Source organism: Falco naumanni, chromosome 1 (assembly GCF_017639655.2).
Source record: "Falco naumanni isolate bFalNau1 chromosome 1, bFalNau1.pat, whole genome shotgun sequence".
Classification (NCBI taxonomy): domain Eukaryota; kingdom Metazoa; phylum Chordata; class Aves; order Falconiformes; family Falconidae; genus Falco; species Falco naumanni.
Genome location: NC_054054.1, coordinates 57,550,056 through 57,575,310, shown reverse-complemented (window position 1 = coordinate 57,575,310; position 25,255 = coordinate 57,550,056). Strand labels below are relative to the sequence as shown.

Sequence of the window (25,255 nt, the reverse complement as noted above, 5' to 3'; positions counted from 1 at the left end):
CATGAAAACAGCCTTGACAGACAGTGTTATGTGCACTTTTAAAACCCTGGTAGAGTAGGATGCTTTTTAATAACTGCGTGTCACTGCAGCTGAGGAAGGTGTGTCGTGGGTTTTGTCTACCTGTTGACTTGCCAGGAAGATGGAAGTGTGAACGTCTTCATCAGCAAGATTTGTCATTTCCTTTCTGTGGTGCTTAAGCAGAAATGTCACAGATGAAGCCAGGGGGATGTTTCTTCCTGCCTGAGGTGTCCACTAGTTCAGAGCAGTCTCTTTATAACACCCTCAGAAGGCCGCAGAGGTACAATGGGTTTAAGCTGCCGTCGGAGAGGTTCAGATTAGGTACTGGTGGGGCACATAACCACGATGGTGCTGAAGGCTGGAGGCAGCGAGGGGCTCCCAGGGAAGGTCGGGCGGACACCTCCGAGGCGGCAGGGCGAGCGGCAGCTGCTGGCTTCGCTTTGGGGCAGCACGGGGGGACCAGGGGACCCTGCAAAGCTCCTCCTGACTTCCACTTACCTGGTCCTCTGATACCGTGTGCAAATGCTCTTTGTCCTCCGCTGTGATGCCCACCGGTATCGATAAAACCTCACATCGCTTCGTGGCATAACCGTACTCGTGGGGTAGCCACTGGCAGCACAGCGGGGGTCGCAGGGATCTAGCCAAGCTGGAATTGCCAGGTGGGGTGCACAGCCCAGGACTGAAGTCTGCAGCCTGAACTGCTTACAGTGTCATTAAGCTGGCAGCGTCTTGCGTGCTGCCTGCCAGGTAACAGGCTTTGGGCAGCGCCGTTTGAGATTGGATAGTCGGAGGGAGGAATACATAGATGTCGGCCCCTTATTTCAGGGTGAAAGAATCAAAGAAAAACAAAAGATCAGAATAATCATGTACAAAATTACTGCCTTAAGAGCTCCTTACCACTGCTCAGTTGTCCTGGTTTTGGCTGGCATAGAGTTAATTTTCTGAGTTCTCAGTAGCTGGTACAGTTTTATTTTTTTCTACCTGACACTGAGCAGAAAGGCTAACAGGGTGATTTCAGACTCTGTGATTAGGTATGAAAAATAACAAGTCCTAAATCATAAAATCTAGACATCAGGATTGAAATACCAACACTGGCATTGGAGCGGTCATTGATCGGCTGGGGTGCAGCCTGGCATCGCTAATCTAGATAGTCATGTCCCTGCACGGGGGGTGGCTCTTCTGGCCACCTGTGTGTGGCTTGGTCTTCCCTCAGGCTGGGGCTTTCTTGGTGTAAAGGCAGCTCTTTCAGGACCTTATGGACAGTGTAGCGTGAGTTCAGGACAACGTGGTGAACTGAAGCCGAGAGACCGAACTGTGTACTGAAAAGCACAGAGCAAAGCAAGACCTCCCTCTGGTGTCTGGAGAGTCCTGGGAAGGGAGAAAAGGGGGGGAAACCCCAACCCCCCAGCAGTATTTATGAGTAAAAAAGGCACAAAAGACAGTAGAATAGAAGGGCTAAAAAAAATACATAAATGGGTCATAAATGTAACCTACCTGTCGTCTTGAATTTTGAAACGAGGTTACTGGCAGGCAGATTTCAGTGATTTGCTTTAGTAATGAATGTTATTGAATTACCTTCATAATGGGGAAGATGCAGAAAGCGGGAGCACGTTGATAGAGAGGATTTGCTAAATATAAAACTTGAGAGACTCTGGGGGGTTGAGGGCAGCACAGAAAAAGGGCCTGGGCGAGGAGTGGGGGAGACGGGCTGAGCCAAGGGTCTGCAGGGGGTTTGAGCCCTGTAACCAGAACCACTTGTGTTTCACACTTCAGTCCAGCCACTGGGACACCGAGCCCGGGGAAGGAGCCCTAGGCTGGTGTGGCACCTCTGTAAAGCCGGGAGAACAAGGAATCTGTAGAACCTACTACGCAGGAGCAGGTCTTGAGCAGTAGGTTGCACGGTGTTGACGGAAAAGGTATTTTCATTTCTACTCCTGAGGCTGGGCCATGGGGCTGGAGGGCTGGCGCTGGGGGCTGGAGGGGCGCGAGTGCCTGCACAGGGCTCCGTTTCACTGCCCCGGGCAAATCTGCACGTGGAGATAAATCACGAAGGTGAGAAGCCCACCAGGTATCGATTAAACCCCGATGTTCTGCTCGGGAGAAGGCAGCCCGAGTCTGCTAGCCCTTAGCAGAGCCGTGTGTTCCTGACGGCTGCTTTACGGCTGAAGGAGCCGGCTGAGCTGGGCTTCGGGGCTTTGCCAGAGCCGTGCCTTTGGCAAGCCCCTTTGATAGTCCCACAGCATGTTCGTGTACCCGGGCGATACCGCTCACACAGCGCAGCTGAACCTGTGTGAATGGCAGCATAAACCCCGTAACTACATCTTTGTTGATTTTTATTTTATATTTTTTTTTTTTAAAGGGAAAAGACAAATCCTTTGACTCAGACATTTACAAGAGACAGTATCTGCTCTCTGACATTTGGGCTCATAAACTGAGGTCGACCACATTTCTGTTCACTTACTCCACTGTATCAGACAAGATATGAACTGATCTGCCGACCCTTTCTCCAAACAGGAGTGCTCCTGCCCCTCGCTCCCAGCACGTCAGTTATGGAGACTGGTAGTTATGTCAGTGACGTTGAACTGAGCAGCATCAAGAAAACAAACAAGGCATTCATGAAAGTACACGGCAGCTCGGGGAACTGGCTGAGGGTCTCCTATAGCCCAGTTGTGCACCATAATGAACTTTTTTTCTTTTGATGCCCCAGGTATTCAGGATTGCTGCGTGCACTGACTCAACAGGGCCAACTGTGCACCAGCAGCCTGGGAAGGGAGGTGTGTGACGTTGGCAATGGCTGCTGGGGCTATGCAGCTGCACCCCTGGCAAGGAATTTTGGGGTAGCAGCCAAGACCACGCTGTGTGTGCGGGCAGGGGCGTTGTGTGGCGTGGGAGCTGCCGGCTCTGATGGAGGAGGCTCTCTGGGCTGCTTTATGCAGGCTAAGGATGGTGATACCGTGTTGCTGTCGCTGACGTCCAGGCATGGCTTTAAAAGGACAAGAATCAGGACAAGGTTTTCATAACTCCTCTGAAGACAGGCCAGTTGAAGCGGCATTAACAGTGGCTTTATGTGTCTGCATTAGTCCAGCTGGGAGCGGATGAACAGAAACAATACAACCTTGCTCTGGGCGTAGTGGCTGGGTGAGTAAACGCAGGAGTAAACCACAGAGCTGAGAAATTCGAGGTTAAGATGGGAGGTGAGGCAGAGCACGAAGAGCAGAGGGTTTGCCTGATACTCCGCACTTCCCCTTTTCTTTTAGAGGGAACTCAAAATGGCAGCATGTGCTTCAATATAATTTCTTTTCGAAAGGAGGAGAGTGACAAAGATATGTTTAAGATGGCACAAGATACTCCTGGCCTACTGATTTTCATTAAGACAAAGAGCTCTGCTTGAAGAAGATTCTTCTTTAAGTGCTCCATTAACTGGGCACGTATCAGGTGAGATCAGCTAGGAACACCGCTGGCCTTACCCTCAGCCTGAACAGGGTGCAAACCAAACTCCTGGTAATCCAGGGCTTGGTCCAGCATCACTTTCTCCTTCAGCATTTGGCACCCATCTGAAGCAGAGAGAGAGCAGGAGCCGCTGTGAAATGATACAGCAGTATTAACCCTGCTCTCTCCGTGCTTCAGAGGAGGCGAGGACCTGTCGGGTAACTGGCTGTGGTAATGAGCTGCACAGATTTGTTTGCTGATAATGTCTGAAGGGAAACAAAAAACCTAGCAAGAGTGCCTTGAGACAAATACAGAAGATTGCTAGGAGCTGAAGTGCAGCCGGGCTGGTGTTAAGAGCAGGGGGCAACTAGTCCAGCCCAGCATCCTTTCTCTGTCCCTGGCCAAGGGGGTGCCTGGGAAGAGCAGGTGGCTGGGGAAAGCCCGGCGTGCCCATCCCCCTGACCACACTCCCACCACCAGCACGTCACAACCCAGACGTTTCTTGTTCACCTACGTGGCTTTAAGCAGCTAAGGCCATGCAGAGTCCCAAGTCAAGTCACGGATGACCCACTCCCCTATCAATAAGCACCTTTTTCTCTTGGGCAGGACAGAGGAGGGGAACACCACAGAGCACAAGTGTCCTTACTCACCTTCCTGTTAGTATACAGTTTTCACGCAAAACCCCAACCCCTCGAACCCTAACATGGACCACTTTAACGTTTTTGAAGACATTAACTGTCCTGACAGAAAGAAACTAGTTGAATTGCTCTATGAATGCAAAAAGGGAAGCTTATTTAGAAACCAACAGAAAAGTATACTACTTGACTAATTTCACCAAACAGTTTTAGCAAGAAAATAGCTGTCAGACCAAGAAATGCTGGTGTTGTCAGAAACAAGTTATTTGCCTGAGAACTGATTCCATCAATTTCAGTTTTATCAATGTACACAGCTGTAAAAAGAGCTTGAAAATATAGATGCCAAGTATCTCCCAAATTGACTTTGAAGTTGAGCTGGCCAGGGTGGCGGGTGTTCACCTGGTTCTTCTCACAGCCTTGTTGCTGGAGCAATGTGGAGGTCGCTGGTGTCAGGCTCTTGAGGCCACGTGCCAGGTGGGGGGAAAACTAGTTTGTCTGATACCAGACCAAGCTGTTTGTACTAGCAAGGCTTTAAACAGCCTCTTATGGCAGGGCCTGAAAAGTTGCGATTTTGGCTAGTCTCAAGAAAAAGAGAGTGGAAGACAACAGAATTCATAGTTTGTATTCTGCGTGTTGGGCATGGTAACCAAAAGTCAAGTAACACTGGGGATGGACCACACCGTCACCTTCTCAGTCAGGCATATACCACTTATCCCTAATATGCTTATTTTTGGAATCTCACTTGCTGTAGTTGACAATTAAGAAGCACAGAAGTGAGCTTTCAGGGACAGTTGAAAAATAAGAAGGGCTGACCACTGGGGGAGAAGGCATCACATGCCATTTTCTTTTAAGCTTTATCTTTGTAAAGTACTAAAAATAATTACCATAAGAAAATGGATGTACAGGATTACTTTATGCTGATAAGAGCTCAGATTACAACGGCAGTATCATCTCTTGTTTAGTCTTAGTCTTGTGAAAGATGCATTCCACTTTTGTCTCATATGCTCATTTTTTTAAAATTCACTCTTTTGAACAGATGTGGATGATGAACTGAGTTGAAAAGTCACTTTGCTGGTAAGGAATCATTTTAGCTCCCTGTTCCTTTAAATCCTGCTGAAGATCTGCAAATTAGTTTAATCTGGACAGTTGTGTTCTGTGTCCTCTAAGTGCTTAATGTAATCACAACAGTTCATCAGTTAGCGTAGAGGGGACAGTGACACACAGTACAACTGTACGAGATTACCAGGGCTGAAAATACTATCATAGAACAATCCTGCAGAAAGTGAGTCTAATGGAATCTGCTCCTTTCCGCTCTTTTAAGTCCTCAAGCAGAGAGCATCTTCTTTACCATGATGTTCTGTGTAAAACGTGGATACTCCAGAAAATGCCAGAATCCCAGCCTCATCTTCCAGAAGCAAGACCACTACAGACAGACTGCCTGGAGGTGTCAGCCTCTTACTACAGAATGGCAAGTCAAGAGTAGATGGGGTTTTGTTTTGGTTTTTTTCATTTTTTTTGTGCCCTTTTTTTTTTTTTAATCAAAGCAACCTCACATCACACCCGTTTTACTTAAAAAGTAAAAACTAAAAAAAAAAATAAATCACCAGTTTACTCCTCACAGATCAGAAGAGTGAGAACTAAGGCCATACGTCTGTCATTTTTGTTGCTTCTTTTTCACATCTGCTGCTTTTTCAGAAATATTTGTAGTAAAAGGTAAGTTTTAAATGATCAAAACTGCATGCTCTGCAGCCACCCCAAGAATTCAGCAGCCATAAGCACCTTCAGCCTTCTGCCTCCTCACATGTTGTTCAGCACTTATTTTTCTTCACCACTGCAGGCTCTTAGAGGGTAACACACTGTTGAATAAAACATGACCTAGCACTTCCATACCAAAACCAAAGGAGCTCAAAGTGAGAGAAATGTAGAAACAGTATTTTCTATCTTGAGTCTTGCAATATGATGATGCTAATTATAAACAGTAGTTTAATATAGAAGAGCGTGTTACAGAAACCTACTAAAAGAAGTGCGACAGGCTATTAATTGCCTGAGATTTCATCACTGCTCTATTTTCCTGAAGGCGCGTGGAGCAAATGGTACTTGACTGCAGAACTAAGAAGCGATGAAGGAAGTGATGAAGGGAGGGATAGCAGATCACATCTTAAAAGCAGTAGGTGTGAGGCTGGCTCCGCTTAAGTAGGTCAGGTAACTGTGGGGAAACATCTTTATCTACTGGCTTAATTACAAAATAGGACTATACTGGGATAAACAATTAATAGCAAGCCTCACAGGTTATATTTTGTTAAACAGGTTTAACATTAAGTGGCCACCAAATAGAAGTAAGCCCAGCTTACCTTTATTAACACCAAAATAAGATGGCATTCACGTTACTATTGGATATGTTGCTTTGTAGCAAAATGCAATTACAGAAATATACCAAGTTCAAAACAAACTTCTTGCTTGTATGTGAGCCAAAAATATAGAGGCGTTCTTGTATGAGCTAGATAAAACGTGTACTTAACGATTCAAAGAAGGCTTACTAGGTACACTTTTACATTGCTCAATATTCCCCATAAATTCTAGAATTTTCAAAATGAAAGGTGGTTTGAAGTGAGTACAAATCCTGTAAATAAAGAAAAGGCAGCTTGTGTACTTACAGATCGCTCTGGATGAAAATTCAGAATACAGTTTTTCACATAACTCTGAATGATGCATTGTTCCCCCAGAGCAGAGGCAAAACCCCAAGTCTATGTCAGTCTGTCAATGAAGTCACAGATTTCACCCAAATACAGTGTTGTACTTGGTTCATGAATTACAGGGCCAGAAGCTGATGCCAGCAACTTCTGGAAAAGCAAATACAGTTCTTGAAAAACAACCCAACCAACCAAAAAAGCCCTAAACCAAGACCCTCTAAATTTCTAAGTGCTTTTAAAGATTATTTCTTATAAAAATAATGATCCAGGAAGTATTTTGTGGTAAGAATACTTTATATTTTTTTTTACATTTTTAACACTTTACAAAAACATTCAAACACAAAAAAATTTAAATAACTTTGGAAGCAGAACAAGTCCTTCTGCCTACACACATACAACAATTCCAAGCTGTTGGCACAAAAAGTAATCGACATTCATAAAACCCTTACTACTATATCAAACATAAGTTAAGTAAATCATAGGCACTAGTTTATCAAATCCATATTTCCACACTTCTGCAGTAAATCTCTAAACACAGAGCCCCAGGATTTCCTGATATCAATAAACTGGTAATGCACAAAGGCTTTCTAGTAAACAGACAGTCTGTCTTTTCAGGAAGTCATTTGCTGCATTTCAGGGGAGAACAGCAGAGAAAAGAATCCTTATAAAAATTAAGCTGAACTTACCCACGTGATGAATTACTTAACTTAAGGAAACGTACACAACATTTTGATGCAGCAGCCATGGTAACCCCCCAATATAGTAATTTAAACTGACTTTCACTATATAAATCAACCGAGTGTTTGATAAAATCCACCAATTAAATTCACCTTTTCCCATGGAGACTGCAGCATTGCTGTGTAAAATACTGAAATGTTAAAATTTGGGCTTTAGTAAGAATACACGCATTTGATCTAGTCCTCACTTCTGCTTAATAGCGACATAGATACTAACTGACATCCGTCATCATGCCAGCGAATGACACGAGGCTGGATTGGCGGCATGTGCTGGGCTACCAGTGCAAAGTCGTTTCTTTACCCCTGCTGAAATCTTACTGAATTATGACAGGGTATCTGATATCCTGACTTCAAAGTCTCAGCGCAGATCTTGGTCTGGAGTATGAAGTCATTCATCAACCCAAAGTTTGCTTGAGTAATTAGAGCTGCAAATTAGTCTCTGCTTCTTCCAAGTCAAGTAGTACTGCATGGCTTTCAATCCAGGACTATATTAATGCTGGCCTAAAATTCAAGTGCTAGAATTTCAGGGTGAGTTATCATCGTATTGGTGGGAGTCAAAATATACCAGCAGTTCCAAACTCAGATACTAATGGGGTTGAAGGCTACCTACCATCCAATCCTACATGTAGTGTTCGTCAGTCATTGCACAAAGGATATACCATTCACATTCTCTTACTTCATCAACTGTACACCCAAAATACTGGAAAAGCTTCAAACAAAATCTCTTTCATTTAACTAGTCCCACCCAATATAACTTCAGTTACAAATGTCTGCACGTCTTCCAAACCAGAAAACAATGGTTCAAATGCTAAATACATGAATGAGTTGTTCTGAGCAAAAAGTGTTAAAAGTCAGAGCCACCAGAGGACTTTAATAGCTTGTAAACAGACATAGCAGGTTTCATACTCTGTTACCAGTGATGTAAGATACACATATGTAAAGCAAAGTACATATTTAAACACGCTTACATGGGAAATACCCTCTGTAAAAATATTTACAATTTAAAATAAACCAATTTAAGAAATGGATGAAAGTAAAAAAATAGGATACAGAAAACTCCCTCATACCATGGAACATCACCTAAATGAATATCATTTGGCATCAAGAGTCGACTCATTACCTTAAAATTTGTATGTTACAAGTGCATAGTTGTGTTTCCTTCTCCTTAATTATCAGCATTTACAGTTGCTCCAGGCTGCAAGCATAGTGGTATGGTATTAGAACAAATTAACATTACGACTTGCTCTTTCCTTTGTAAGGAAACCTGCTATAGAAAAAGTTCTCCCCAAATAGTGAGCCATGTGATAAAAATGCGGCTACAATAGCAAAGGCCATCTTTCCTGAGCCAGGAACTTTAAGGTTAGAAAGATTGTACAACTGATACTAAGCCCTTTTGGCAATCAAACACGTAAGAGCATGTAAAGCTGATAAATCAACATAGGAAAGATGCAATCTATACTATTGCATTTGTGTGTGTCTGCTACATTCAAACCTTTAACGGTAATAAAAGCCATGGCTACTACTTACTGTTCTGCCCAATCCTCCCGATTCTTTCTGAAGGACGTACGTACCACCTTCCCCAATAAGAATCTCATACAATTGTTAAAATATGTTTCACTAGCACTGTAGCAGTCTGCAATCAGAACTTTAGCTCTGATTAACATAGTCTTGTGTCAATGGTACACATTCACCAATCTTTCTGCTGAATTAAACCAGGCTGAAAATGAAGTTTTGGACAATGTAAGTTGACTGTTATCCTTGCTGTTTTTCAAGATGGGCATTTCTTTGGCATTCGTTAGGTTTTTGCCCAGACATTGGCCACTGTCATAAATGCTCATATTGACACATTTCTAGCAAGCAAGAAAAAAACCCCATAACTGATAGCAATCTAATGTCAAAGTGATTGTATGACCACCAAACATCTGATGTTAGATGTCATTAAAGTGCTGCTTTATAATCTCTGCCAGTTTGTGCTAATTAAGAGACAGAGAGGTCTGGAATTTTTACAAATCCCAAAAGTCACATCTGAACAGTTTGTATAATCAAGCTGTCTTTTAACCTGGTAAGGAAGCATCCATGAGCACTGGAATTTTGCATTAAGCTTTGCAGTTCAGTAGCAGCCATCTTTCCAACTCTCGTCTTTCACGTTGCCATAGGTTTTAGGAGTGGGTAATGATCTAAAATAAAATGAGGTATTTTTCAGTTTCATACATAACTGCTGAAGTCTCCATCTACAACACATAAGAATTTAAGTATTTTATAAATAATTGAAATATACTTCACTCATTTACTTCTCTGCAATACAGTTTACTTAAGGTAACTACCATGTCAGAAAAGCATTTGCATAAACAGAAAACTTTTTGCTATTACACTCTGTGGCAATACAAACTTAATCTGCTGTCACCTAAAACCAGATTTTTTTAGTGATGTTTAAACAGGGAAATCCTTGTTCAGAGTATTACATTTTGCTTACATCAAAATCTTGACATTCACAGATCATTACTGCATTGTGTACAAATAGTGCATTATTTACATAAACTTTAAAAATAAGTGCTGTATAAGTTTAATAAGTGAAACACTTTTCTATAAGACAAGTTGTGCTTTGGACAACCACACTTTGCTACTATTAAGAACTTCCTGTCAAAAACAATTGCTTTTTATTACACAAAGTTTTGTACTAGTGACAGTGTAGTGTCAGACTGCGAAACAGTCAATACTGTGACCGTCATTTGTCCTTCCCCTGCCCAGCACTCACTGCAGAACAGAACTCTTCCACTTTGCTATTTACAGCTGGATTATCTTTTTTACGGTACTGGAGCCCAACTGTTTATCCTTCCTGTTTAAGGACATTCTTAATACTTCTCATGGATGACCACTTCCTTATGTCAGCTGGCTTCCACCTGACACCCTCAGTGAAAATCCACATTAGCATGGCATTAAGAGCACATATTCTAAATTATACATCACTCCCTTCTGCTTCTCCTGAAGACAAACTGTCTACATAGCCTTTCCAGTTAATACTCAGTCTCTCTTGTGGTTGTTTTCCAAAACAGTCTGACATTAAGCAACTTCTACAGCTGGGTAAAAGCTGAAAATTCTGTTTTGTCCTGTGGGTTAACTACATTGATTTTTATGTTAAGTTTAGCAAATACTATGGATGCCACCTCCATCCTCATGTGTCTTCCTTCCTAAAGTTTCTAGCTGCCCAAGGAGTGAAACTGTTCTCACCATGGTACCGCTGCTTGACCTAGCGGTTACAAGAAGAAAACAGTTCTGACTTCAGAATGTGTCACTCAGTGGTACAAATGAATTTTCACTTGCCAGCTATATTTTGGTAACTTTTTACCACATGCAGATAATTTCTGATTGCCTTCTCAGCCCAGACTAAGACACTTTATTTACTTAGCTAAGCATCCTTTGTTATTAATTTCACTTTCGCACCTTCACTCTCTAAATCAAGAACCTTTCTCTCTTTGTGTTCCTTCAAAACTATTTTGGAAACATAGGCAAATACTTCACACTGAGGTCTCCATTTCCATTCTAAAGACCTTGAGATCATCATAAGAATGACAGGAAGGAGCACCACAAACACACAGTGTACAAAATTAATTATGAAAACTTCAAACTAAGACTGCCTGTCACGTACTTACCTGCGAACAGGCTGTGCAAGTTTGCTACGAGGCACTGGGATGCCCCCTGCAGAAGGGGCACTGGGTCTGGGCAAACCACTCCTCATCCCTGCTGTCCCTGCCGGTCTGGTAAGAGTAGTACTGTTAATACTGCTGGCAGGGCTTGGCAAGCCTGAACTCGGGGCTGCAAGAGGCCCTGGTGAAGAACTACTGTGTGTCAGCTGTGTGGCTTCTGGAGAAGCAACTGAACCGGGTCCATGATTACTAAATGCTTTCACTGGTTGTCGGAGAGCTAGGGGAGATGGTGCTGCAGGTGAGCGGAATTTACTTGAAGAAGGTACTGGAAAACAAAACACTGAAGTTATTTTCAAGTTTAAGCTACTGAAATTAAAAACAGGAAATTACTTTATATGAATATTCAAACAATATGGAATATATAATGGAATACAGCCAATCAAGCAGCAATGAGAAACAGGAATTCAGATGTCCTCTTTGTCATGTGTTTTTGGTATCATAACTCTAATGCCTCATTTTGTTGCTACAAATATTTATTTCTCTGGATTTATAAGTAATACTAGTAAGGCTCTAACTGTTCTATCAGTCAAGTCAAAATAAAGAGAGGAGGACCTATTTGTTAAGAAGAAATTGCATTGCTTTGGAAACCTGTGAACCTAATTCCCATCCCTGAAAGAGCATGCCGAAGAATACAGTATTCTAGTGTGATACAGTCTGTAAACAGATTCAAAGTGATTAGTCTTCAATAATGAAATTCTGAGTGCAGAGCATCTTAATGTTTCTTTTATGCTCTTCTTTTTAACCAAATCCATTGAATCAGAATTCACCTAAAGATATGGTCATGTCCCAGATTTATTGGCTGATGGGGGGTGGTGGTGGGGGAAGATAGGGGTCATGTAACCCCTAATACCAAAGAGATTAAGGTGCTGCTATGAAACTTAAACCAGACAACTGTAACAATTTATAGCCTTCCTCTTCTTACAAACATTATCTAAATTATCAGTATAAATATCTGTATTCAAATACTTTCTATCTGGGTTAGTATGTAAGGCCTTTATCTGGGATAGGTTAGTAAGCCAGAATATTCAACAGTTCTTGGATAAACACAATTCTTTATAAATATGAGAAATATTTTAAAATTATGCATAATGTATTACTAAACAGAATACTTAAACCTAATCCATCATCTTAAATGGAATTTCATCAGCTTTTCATACTGATTAGGGTGGGTCAGTAACAGTCAACACAGGCCATTCAAATCAATCAGGAAAATAAAACAAAATCACATTTCCATTTTGTGAAATTGCATCAACTATTCTTTCCTCCGCTAAATAAACTTTTTTTTACACAGAGACCAAAGTTACATCCTCTGACAGATGCTGTATGCAAAGTAGATGGTCCTTCACGTAGCCTTCATTATCACTTTACAAGGTAGATCTACTATGAACATGTGTGAGAGGAGAGACAAGTAATACAGGAATGCGGCATCCTAAATGGGGTACAGAGGAAATGGTAGTTTTCAGGTTGTATTCTGAAGCCATTTCTTATAGGGGATGTGTAGGAAGATTAATATGTGCCTCGTTACAGATGTGAGTTGGATTTGATTCCTTTCTGGATTATCCAAGAGGGTCTTCCCACTGACAGTGGTATCAAACACAGCATGAAGCCACTCATGGGAAAAGCTGACAAAAGAAAGGGGCAGAGATGTCAGCAATACATGACAGTTGGGAAGTAGCAGAATAACTACTTAAAGCAGAATAACCCTTAAAATAAAAACCTTGGCATCAAGCCAGAGCATGGATTAAGGAAAGCATTACAGCAAAATGAGTGGTCAAGAACAGGGAAGTGCTCTTAGGAGTAAGAGATTATGTATTAGATAGTTTTGAAGTGTGACATTGCCCGTAACTTTGTGGCAATTCAATGCAGAATTTCCACGTGATTGTACAGTGTAAACATAGGGAGCTTTTCTCACTAAACTTCTCATTAAAACACTTACTTAGAACACAAATACCATGTCACGTTAGCAACTGACCAACAGAGCAACGCCAGTGTATAAAAACTGACTACAGCTTTGGGCCTCTTATAAGCACCACGGGGAAAAGGTTTTTAGGCACAGCATAGAAGCAATGAAAAGCTGTAACTGAAGAAAGCTTGTCACATTCCCAGTGAAAGCAAGCATCCAGTAAATTACTCCTCTCCATTCTCTCCGGTTTTCTGTTGACCATATTTTACCATGCTTCCAACTCGAGTTGTCAATTCATAGACCGTTTCCTGTCAGCACAGCATTGCAGACGTTGCTGAGAGCTGCATTCATTCTTGTACATAAAGGAATGAATTGTCTTCCAGTGTTCTGGGATCTCCAAAGCAGTCCACATGATGCAATCTCTGGCAAACTGCCTAATAATTTTCCTCTACATATAAAGAATTTTGTCTTAGAGCAGTTTTGGATATTTAATAGAACTCAGTTTGGTCTATCTGTAAGACAGAATCACAAAGACTGAGGTACTGCCTTAGTTGAAGACTATTTGATAACTGTATACCCATTTGTGGTACGAAGCTGGTCCACGTTTAATAAAAACACGTAAATGTGTAAGGGTACTGCTTAACAACTTCACGCAACTGCATCTCCTTAAAAAATAAACAATCAGAACCAACTACAATTAAAACATCTGGCAACAATAAAAATAAACGGCACTGTGCAGTCTTGACATTTAGATTTCCCACCTTCTCTGGATTCTGTCCTGGATTGTAGGCAGGGAGCAAGAGATCCCCACCTGGCAAAGTAGGATGCTGTGAAGCTTCAGCCTTATCAGGTTTGCACCCCAAGGCCAGCTGCTGCACTCCAACTTGAACCCAGAATCAATTCTAATGCAGTTGTTAAATTATAACCGTTGTGATGAAATGATTCAGACTGATATAGAAGAACAGATGAGGTAAAACAATGTGAATCAATAAACTGTTCTATCATCTCAGCACAGAAAAGACGTGGACCTGTTGGAGCAAGTCCTGAGGAGGGGGCCACAAAAATGATCAGAGGGATGGAACACCTCCCCTGTGAGGAAAGGCTGAGAGAGGTCGGGTTGTTGAGCCTGGAGAAGAGAAGACTTCAGGGAGACCTACTGTGGACTTTCAGTACTGAAAGGGGCCTAAAAGAGAGATGGGGACAAGCTTTTTAGCAGGGCCTTCTAGTGACAGGACAAGGGGTAATGGTTTTAAACTAAAAAAAGTCAATTCAGACTAGATATAAGGAAGAAATGTTTTATGATGAGGGTGGTGAGACACTGGAACAAGTCGCCCAGAGAGGTGGTAGATGCCCCATCCCTGGAAACATTCAAGGTCAGGTTGGACAGGACTCTAGGCAACCTGATTTAGTTGAAGATGTTGCTCAGATGTTGCTAGATGAAGCTCATTGCAGGGAGGTTGGATGACATGGCCTAAACCTATGATTCTATGGTCTGACTGATACTGGATTGCTGTATAAGCCTTAACAGATCTGTTACAGTGAGGTAAAGAGTTAGTTATTTGAATGTATTTTGAACCATATTACACCAAATGGTAAGAAAGCCAACATCTGTGCCTGAAAGGTGTCAAGCTATGTAATGATCAGGATTTTAAGAAACTAAACCCGGTTGTTGCTCATCATTGTTTATTCTTTTGAAACAAGTCTTGCTTCATTACTGCATAATGCTTCCATACTCACCAGAATCTCAGTTCAGAAGCAAGAAAACCAACATATCAAGGACTATAAAATAGCAAGTAACAAAAGGACATTTTGGGTCCTCATTTGCAGTGAGGAATGACAACAACTATAAACTGGAATGCGTAACTGGGAGTGCAACATGCTCGGTTCCTCATTCTCCAAGGTTTAATAAAATTTTACAAATAAACTCAAAGAGAAGCTAATTTTCTGTATGTTTCCACATCTCCAGACCAGGCTGTCAACTTAGTAAGTGTTCCAAACATCCAGATGAAGGCATGACCAACACGGAAAGCTTTGCAGAGGCATCGAGATAGTGGTCTTATGCCAAAGCAGAACATTGAAAGAACTTTTCTCTATTTTGGTATGAATTACTGTGAAGACTGTTAGAGACCTGTGAAGCCCTGTGAATCTATTTCAAAGTCATTGTTCTTTGCTAAAACTTTCTGTATGGAGTGAAGTTGACTCAAAAAGTTAGTGTTGTTAAACCACAGAGAAATCCACGCATTTTGTCAGCTACTCTCAGTATCTGCATGAAGGCCTCTTACAATCCCTTAAAGAATTCTAGCATATAGGGAGCTTATGATTTGGTCTCAAGTGAAATCTCTTTAAAATGAGATTTTCTTGATCACAATAGAAACCAGGACCAACTAAGCTTAAAACTGAAATCATGAAGTTGTTTTATCTGAGTACTGAAACTGAGGCAGTGTCACATACAAGGCTGCCAGAATTAATTAAAAATCAGTTCAAACAAATTGGATTAGAGCATCAATATATTTAATTTTCTTGTAAAAAAGAAGCCAACTTCAGCTATGAGCAAACTGGAATATTATATACAATAGTCACTAATTCCTAAGCTTCCAATTCCTAATTCCATCTCTAAGGATGGATGATATTTTCACTTGCCTGCATATTTTTGCACAATCAAAAAAAGAACAAGGTTTACAACTTTCATTTTAAAAACCATATTTTACAATTTTAAAATTTCCTATCCAATGGTGCCCTAATGAATATGGATTCAGGATTCTACTTGTCTAATCCAGATTTCCTGGTTAACACTAGAAGTCACCAATCCTTAGCTTTCATCTCAAAATCCAATTTAATATTTTTTCTCCTCTATAATGCAGGGTTGGATTTTTAATGTTTAGACCAAAAAGTTAACTTTCATATAGCAAGGACCACTTGGTTAATCTTCACATGCAATTTTACTGATCTAGAATATGTGAGATTTAATGCAGGTGAACTATTATCTGAGATTTGCTGGAGCTTGATAAGGGGTTGTAAGTTAATTACCTCCTTTTGTAGATGGAGTTTGAAGAAACTGTTTGGTTTTGAAGGCAGCACGAGGCAAATTTTTCTGCCTTTGCAGAGCTGTTGAAAGACAAGAAGTATTATATATGTCTAAAAAGCTAAGAAAACTAAATTTACTGGGAATTTCAGAATTGCATCCACTTGTGAAGCATCAAGGAACAGAGTGAGCAAAACACTCAAAAAGCTGTTAGGCCTCTGGAAGTGGTGGGGTTTTTTTAAATGGTGCTTGCTCTTAATGGCAAAGAGTTAGAGAGGAGCATGTCAGAAATTTTGCAGTGCAAAATGTGCAGACTTTGTAAGAGTAAACTGCAGGGCAAAAAAGCCCAGAAAGGCAAAAAAAAAAATAAATACTACACCAAAGGGAGAAGAAGCCACCTAGCAAACATGCTACAGCAATATGAGTGCAAGATTAGAAACAAAGATGAAAATTCAATCGTCATATTTAACCCAGCAAGAAACTTTTCATTTTAAGGGAGTTTTTAAAAAAAATATTCTAACACTACATAAAAACATAAATCTTTGTTTAAATGTGATCATCAAATAAATTCTATTTTTCAGTTATGGAAACATAAGAGATTTTGAGAGACGTCTGGTTTTTTTTCCTCCTCAAAAGGGTATGCAAGATGGCTCAAAACAAAGACATAACACGAAGAATTATCAGCTGCCAGCATGTAGACAGCATGACAGAAATTGTTTTTATTGCTCCTACGTCCTGCCTTTTTTCTAGCAATGTTCAAGGGCTGATACTGCCTTGAAATGACTTCACAACCTACCAGTTATCAAGAGAGAAGCCAATGTTCCAAGAGCTGCAGAATCTTGGCAAGGAGAGAATTACCTATTGCCAGAAGGAACGCATCGACTCAGCATATTTTCACCATAGTGTATTTAAGGAGTGAAGGACAAAAATAGTCAATGAAATAAAGCTTTGCCTACACAAAGGCTTCTTAAAATGATAATGTATGAATAAAAATCTCCGCTCACCTCAGTATATGTAGTTTTATACCAGCATAAAACTGATTGCACTACTAAGGCTTATTTCCATAGCGAGAAGGAAGAAAGATGGGGGAACAGCTGTGCCTAAAGATTCTGACTGAGTAAGGAAGCTCAGTAATTTATCACTAATTGGTGAATATCGCTATAAAGAAGGTAGGGGAAGAACAATTGGAATCCTAATAATATTAGTCAATCCTCTTCCAAATTTGGTAGCATATAATAATTGCCATCACCTTTCCTATCCTTCCATCAGTGCAAAATTCACAATATTTTGTGAATTATAAAATACAAACTATAAAACATCATGTGGTTTACCTTCATTCTGAAAATATGACTAGGTGGTCTATTCATTTTAGTCTTAACCAAAAGCTGTCATTTTCAACAAACAGCAAAAAGGAATTAAAGTGTTTATAAATATGGTAAAATGCTGCCTATGGCTATTAAGAATAAAACCCCCTATTCCTTCTACAACTAGAATCTAATGCAAAAATCATGTGGCAAGATTCAATTTTTATTCAACTTCTGGCACATGGTCTTGCTATAAACTTTTTTTAAGGCATACCCACGAAGAGCTAATTAAGTACAGTCAAATGTTTAAAAATGAGCACAATTCCCAGGAATTTAGTGAGGCAGACCACTGGCCAGAGTGTTTCTATCCACAAGGATTCCATTATACCATTTTTTACTGAATCAGTATTTTTGTTATACCACACAAAAAGAAGAACAGCTTCTTCCTTCATATTTATGATCTTCAGTTTAGTTTGTCCTAATGCATTCAGTTAGATTTAAATATACTACTGCACATAGCACTAAGTTTCTTCCCCCATCATTATTTACACTACTTGCAAGTCAGAGATGTGGGATGATATGGAAAGGCTTTAAAATATATGTAGCTCAAACTCCTTCCTTCTCAATGGAGACTCCAGGAAACAGAGACTCAACAGCTAAACAATTCTGTGCAGTGAATCACTGAAAAGAACTTCAGGCAGTGCAATTTGAGCGATGCTGAGGAAACATGCGGTTTGAGATAAGCCTGGAGTGCATGCTTATCCACACTATTTGCTGCTCTTGAAGTGCTCCATATGCTATTACATTACCTGTCACAAATGGTGCACGCTGAATACAGGTAGTTACTGATCAAGTGAACTGGAATATTTGGTTTCCTCAAAACATACACTTTCTTTCTTCTTTTACTCTGAACATGCCAAGCAGCTGGATCTTGGCAAGCAGGCTAGTTACTTTACTGATAATTTCAACAATCTACAGCTTAGCTCTTAGAAGAAGTATTATATTTAACTCTGCTTAAAGAACCATGTGCTAATAGTGCCACATAAGTAGAAAAGTATCGCACGATTCAATAGAAAGCACATAGCTCCTATGTGGAAGCCAGCCTAGAAGTTCTACAACTTTGCACTATGTGGTCTAGGACCCAAATACAGAGACTTCCCATCATTCTAACACTTTAAAGTCTAAAGATACCTATTCCTTGGAGAATGCAAGTATTACTGTATCTTCCAGTGTTTTAAGGTGAAATATTTACTGGCTTTTATATAAAAAAATTATATATAAAACCCCAACTTTCTGCATAACAGCATGGAGTATCAGATATAAATGAAGATTCTAACTGTTACAACTGCTATTTGATTCACTCAATCTCTTTTCAAAAAGAATTTGGATTTTTTACCACATTACAGCTAAAACTTAAAATGCCAAATGTTTTCAAGTTTTACAGTTGTACATCTAAACATATTGTAAGTGTCTTCCATCTATTCTTTAAGCAAGCATGTACAATTTGCCTATGTAACCATAACAGGAATTGTCTCTTCAGAAACTTACTGGATTCCTAACTCATTTTTGAATGCCAGCAATCATAGCAAGTTCAGCATTGCAGCCACAGCAAATGTGCAAGTAAATTATGAACAGCAGATCTTTGACAAGGAGAAAAGTAGTGACCTCGGGGTGGCAAGCCAGCATCCTTGCAAAGGTAAGCTCATGCAAAACTAGCAGGTATATGAGGAAGCTTCAAATCCCAAGACCCAGAAGTCATTGCCAAGGGAAAACAAAAAATTTGCTGCAATTTAACAGTGCTTTGTGCAAGGTGGCAAAATATAAAACCAATAAAACAAAAAGTATACAATAAGGAGGACACAATTCTGGAAATTTTTATACAATGTACAGTTTTGCAGAGAATTTTTAAATCCAGACTAAGCAAAGATACTTACTCATTGACTTCATACACAAACCGTTTTACGATTGTCAATAGCAAGACTCTGACAAACATCTGTAAGAGCAGGGAAACTGTAAAAGCTAGAAATCTGGGCTCACATTTAAATGTAAGTTCATCTTAGAGTGGTTCACATTTGGGGAAAGATTCCCACAAACGGCAAGCAAATTTACCTAAAAATCGCTGTGATTCTCAATGCCTCCACAAGCTGAAAAATCTACAAATGTATAAATGTAAGTCATCATATTTTGGCTCCTTCAATGAAGAAACTCACTAAACATTGAATATTTAGACTTCTGCTGTCTGATCTTTCCCTAAAGTTTCACTGTGAATGTACTTTTAATACTGGAAATAGCTAACTAAGCTGCCCTCTGTACTCTTCCCTTCCTAGTTCACTCAGTTCTAAAAAGCCAAATAAAATCTGTACAAATATTTACTAAAAATATTTTTTCCTTCATTTTCTTTCCAGTCATTAAAACACAAAACCAATACAGTTGGAGAGCTGCTGTCCAACTGCTCTGAGCCCTTTATAGTCTGCCTAACAGGTAACAGTCCTGCATTTGAACTACACACATGCCCTTTCAGTTGTAAATCCCACCTTCTGAGTGTGAACACTGGAAGAAGGGGACAAGGTGAAAGGTCATGCTAACTTCTTTGGCTACAGCACCACACACCTGGGACTCCCTGTATACAACCCTTACATCTGGTCTGAGTTACTAGAAAGACAGAAATCTTGTAGTCTTTGGCGTGGTCTGTATTCCTTATTCTGTATTTAACTGTACTTGCTTGCGTTAACACAGTTTTGAGAAGACCAGTTAAGAAGGCCAACTAGGTATGCCAGTATGCCTTTACTGTTCAGTGGGTACCTTAGTTTCATTCACAAATATTATCTTACATTTCCCATCAAATATTTAGATTACTGATGAACTTTTATCACAGAAATTTTATAGTTCAAAGCTCTACACGTAATGATATTCATAATGTGTTCTTCCCTTGAAAATGTCACATAAGGTTATTAAATTCTGAAACTTGTTTTAAAATAAAATGGTCAGGAAACGTTTAAACAACAGGAACTGGCAATATTGACATATAAAGAGGCAGTGAATATTTAAGTTTCATTGGCTTTGGCTTCTTTAAGGTCACCATTTTCAAGAGAGTTGTGAGATTAGCAGCGTTCTCATATCAGCAGTTTACTTTTGGACAAACCAGAAGCCATTAGCCCAGCAACGGTCTGTTTCATGGGACATAGGTTCATCCAAACTTTAAGTAACTGACACTTTAAAAAAGCAAAGAAAATCTGCAACTGAGTATGTAATTTCCAGGTGACAAAAGAAGAAAAGAAATGCAAACAAAGGTTAAACTTGCATGAATGTTTTTAGATCAGGTTTCAATACTTAAAGTAGTGAACATCATCTAGGTACCTATTTTCATAACCTAGTAAATTTTTGTAGTCTGAAAAGAAAATGCAACAGTATAGAGCATTATACGTTCTGTAAATCACAGAAAAGAAATGGTTTCTGAAATGTCTAACTACTGTATTTATACTCTTTACAGTACTTCTGCATGTACTTTTGGGAAACTATGAATGATACCTTAATAACAGATCATACTTTAAGTATAATCAGTACCAGATTTTGTGGACCAAAAAGCAGGTATGATTAAAAAAAAAAATATTATCAAGATTAGCATCTCCAGTGTGGCACGTGATCTTTCTCTTGGCTGTGAAATTGGAGGACAGCTGAGTACCATCACTTAATTCTGAAATATGCACTGAAGTGTCACTAAAGGTACTTACTGGCTGAGGCTTGAGGTTGAATGCGAGGTATTCCTCCATTTGGCACTTGGAAGTTTGAGTCACTTCTGCTGTTTTTCACAGACTCAGCTTGGATGCTAGATGTCCTGGACAGGTTTGGAAGACTACGCCTTAGTTTTTCTGTACAAAATAATACAAAGATACCACAAAATGTAGCCCAATGTTGGACAAAGTTCTGGTTATGAACCCATAGTTGAACCCCAAATCTAAGTGACATAAAATGTTAGCCATATCAAACCGCACTGCCATTTAAAAGCATATCTTGTTACATTACAGTTCTTCCATTATCTTGAATTAAAGTTCTATATTATTCTCAGATCTATCACATACAAACTATTTATTAAAAAAAGCAAGAAAGTACATTTTTCACCTGTGGTGAAAAAAGTCAAGCATAAGGTATTTTGAAATTGAAACATACCTGGATTATGATTCTCAGGTTTTTGTTCTACTGTTACAGTAACCGAATCTGCAAACCTCATTTGTGGTTTTGCAGTTTACATAGTCTTTACCTAGCAAGTTATTTATAATATAGAACGTTTGCCTAAAGATTAAAAACACGTAGTAATTGAGTGAATTTTTGTGACTACCCAGTCCCATATTGGCACATTATACAACAACAGCCACCCCCTTGCAAAGAAACTCTTCATGCACAGCATTCAGCATTACTGAAGTGTCCAGTTATGCTTCATCTTTCACATACAACTTCACTATCTACTCAGCTAATACTGGTTCTTCAAGGGTTTTCTAGAATTTGTACTACTGCTCACAAAATACAAAAAAATGTCATTAAGTATTTCTCAAGTCTAATGACATTCTGTGTATCTCCAGCCCATGCAGAGCTGGGATGACAACATACTTGGGATAGAAGACTGCAGATGCCTTGTCAGGATGAGCGGCCAAGCTAATTCTGTAGAGGGATGCAGGAAAAAAGTATGCTAACCATGCACAAGCACTGAAGATGAAAACAAAAGTAAGAGCCTTCACAGGCTGACTATTGCTACAAGTGTACTTTCTGCACTCCGTAGTTTCCGTTGCTTTGCACTGCAGTTGGCACATTGTTGAACCCTGTCAACCAAGTTTCCCTCTAATCAATGACGAGAAAAAAGGAAAATCCCAAGCAACTCTTTTTGGCTGCTGCTGTATCAACTCTTGAATATCCAAGCAACAGTCAACTGCACAAAAACCACTGCAAGAGAAGTCCTTGGAAGTGTTTCAGAAGCACATGATCATACACTCTGTTTTGATCCCACTGGTATGTGCGATACCAGCTTTTGGTAGCTTGCCTCTCATGGAGTATTTTTATTGTAGCTCATCTAGCATGCATTAAGGCTTTCGTGAAATCCCAGAAAAGAATGGGAGAGGAATTCTCAACTATGTCACAATATAATTTACTAGATTTTGTGTGGTACCTCTTCCTGTATAGCTAAGATTTCCCCAAACGACTACTAAGCTAACTCTTCCAAAGGTATTCTTGAATAGCTAATTAAATTTGCAGGATTATCTTCCCCAAAAGCTGCAGCCTAGCACACTGATTTTCCTGATTAAAATTATAAAACTTCTTAGTCAATAAAATTCTGTGGCATAGACCTCTTTGCTATATTAGTGGGGGAAAAAAATACCAACAACCCCAACCCAGAAAATAAACTGTTTAAAAATGCGTTTCTACATCATCTCTACTGCAGACATTCTGCATCCAGCTTACCTGAAAGATGAAAATAAGTAAGTTGAATTCTTAATCTCTAGACGTAAACTCTTTCCAAAGTTAAGATTTTATTTGCCAGGTAACAACTACATTTTAAAATGGGAATATGCTTGTGAATTTTCAGCCCAGTGAAAGGAGTTTCTGCCAGACTGGTACCAGGAAAAAGTACATTCAAGAAGCAAAATCGTAACAGGATTACATCATTTTGCTCTATGCTAATATAGTGTAATTGTGTCAAGTTTACCGCAAGCTGTATTTTTTATTATACAACAGCTTTGAGGTATCTAAAACATCCAAAAAATGCATGGCTGAAGGACTAATATTTTTCAGGCTGTGGTCATACTCAAAAGGTTCGGAGCCCTGCACTGCCAGAAGAAAGCATTCAGCTACCTCACAGGCTACAAGCACTCATAAATTGCCACGTTACTCTTATCTGACCACAGCTACTTTCCCTGCATTTTATTCTGTCATCTGCAAGGCCTAACCCTATTGGTGAATGATAGTTTCCCTTGGGCTCTGCTTTATTTTAGCGCATTTGCCTGCCAAAGATAGAACTTGGTCACCATGAAAGTCAATGACACCCTGAGTGACTGGATAACATCTAAAATAAACATAAGCCTATTGACTCATCTGACTGTAAAGACTCCCCAGCAGAACTTAAGCTTTGCTTGCTCTGCTTTTTCTTCAACAACTCAGAGATTAAACCATGATGTTACACAGGCATATAGTTTTAGCACTGCAGACTGACCAAAATCCTTTACAGAAACTATACAACTACTTGTGTAATGAATTTGAGACAGAGATTTTTACCTTCACTTTTGACATTACTAGTCTGCAAATCTGTAGGATGGCCTTGAAGTGAAAGACGAGGTTGCTGTAAACGGCTAATCATAGGTTGGGGTGACACTCTACTGTATTCTATGCTTCGAGCAGGTGATCGGGAACGAGGTGAATTCCTTGGAGATTGTTTTGGTGAAGGCCATGGAGAACTGCGAGGTGATGGTGAGAACCTGTTAACAGCAGGGTGCACTGTATGATGTGTGCCATCTTCTTCATCTTCTAAACTCTGTGCATCAAGCTCCTGATCGCTGAATGTGCCTCGCCTTGTAGAATTGCAAGAAGAACCAGAACTACGCCGAGAAGCAGTTGCTGCATACTCTTGCCGGAGGCCTGGAAACAGTAACATTGTTTACTTGCTTCCAGCACAGAAATGGTTCAAACTAGAGACAGTGCATACAGATATCAACCTAGTGCTCACACTCAAATTTGGCTCACCTTAATTCCTTTCAGTTGAGGCATTACATTAATTCCAGATTAATAAAAAAAAAAAAAAAAGTTATCTACTGGGTCAATGTCTTGAAAGAAGTAGGTGAGTTCATTCTTTCTCCTACTACAGCAATCATCAGTTTAGGTGTGTTGTGTACTTGTTCATCTCCTCTCGCAGGCTGGATACTAGCACCACAGGCTACACCTTAATTTTGGTATCATGTAACATCCTATACCAATTACAGCAGCCACAATGAAATGTCTCTTGCAATTTGTTAGTAAATGTAATGAGAAAGCTGTGTGATAAGCTACCCCTGGAGAAACTAGAGTTGTTAGACCAGTGGTCTTTGAAGTGGGATGCATGCAAAACAATCCACTGGGGAACAGGGAAAAAATTTTACACTACTACTGTTTCTAAAATAGCATTTATTTCATCTTTAGCTCATCCGTTAATTTTTATTTTTGTGTACATTTGTGTACGTAATATATTAGCAGAGCAGTATGTGTATGTAATATATTAAAAATATGTATATGTTGGCCATTTGGATTTTTTTTTTTCAGAGGTGTACACAATAAAGTCTGGAGGCCACCTAGTTAGACAATTGAAATTACCACCACTTTCTGCAGTCTCAGAGGGACAAAAAGACAAAACTTCAATTAAACATATAACAAAAGAGAGATAACAGGTGCTTAACTATTATTTGCCATGTTAACTTTAAATTTTGGTGATTTAAATCATGGTTTAAGCACTAATGTCAACAAGACTGGATTACATTGGGAAGGCATGTTATCTCCTGAGAAGACTAGTGGCAGGCAGTAGTCCAGTCTTAACAAGCATCCTTTTAGCATACACTATATGCTACAAATTCATATTCTCTCTGGCATCTTTTGTCCACTGTTCCTAAAGAACACTTCTGCACAGCAGCTTCCTTTCCTTATCCTGGAGGCAGAAGTCCTTAGACAGCCTTCTCAGAACTACATTTGCATATCCATAGTAAAATATACACCCCTTTTCCATTCCTGCTAAGCAAATGTTACTCTAGTTATTCAATAATAAAAAAGATCAACTGCTCCATTTTCAGGATGGAAAATACTT

At 39.9% G+C, this 25,255-nt stretch overlaps 1 protein-coding gene and 1 long non-coding RNA gene across 5 annotated transcripts in view; one reads left to right on the top strand and one right to left on the bottom strand.

Moving 5' to 3' along the window:
- Positions 1–2,383: 2,383 nt before the first annotated feature.
- Positions 2,384–7,530, top strand: LOC121088725. The gene is made up of 2 exons (XR_005828019.1): positions 2,384–3,156; positions 5,119–7,530. It is a non-coding gene; the product is annotated as an uncharacterized LOC121088725 (long non-coding RNA).
- An 823-nt stretch (positions 7,531–8,353) lies between these two features.
- SLAIN2 (SLAIN motif family member 2) overlaps positions 8,354–25,255 on the bottom strand; it is a 34,454-nt gene continuing 17,552 nt past the window's right edge. The window contains exons 5-9 of one of the 4 annotated variants that reach the window (XM_040595179.1): positions 23,704–24,063; positions 21,174–21,311; positions 16,144–16,221; positions 11,160–11,478; positions 8,354–9,686 (exon numbers count right to left, since the gene is read on the bottom strand). In XM_040595179.1, the coding sequence (XP_040451113.1) occupies positions 9,620–9,686; positions 11,160–11,478; positions 16,144–16,221; positions 21,174–21,311; positions 23,704–24,063 (962 nt within the window). In that variant the 3' untranslated portion in view covers positions 8,354–9,619. The other 3 variants (XM_040595186.1, XM_040595197.1, XM_040595207.1) reach the window with 3 other exon arrangements.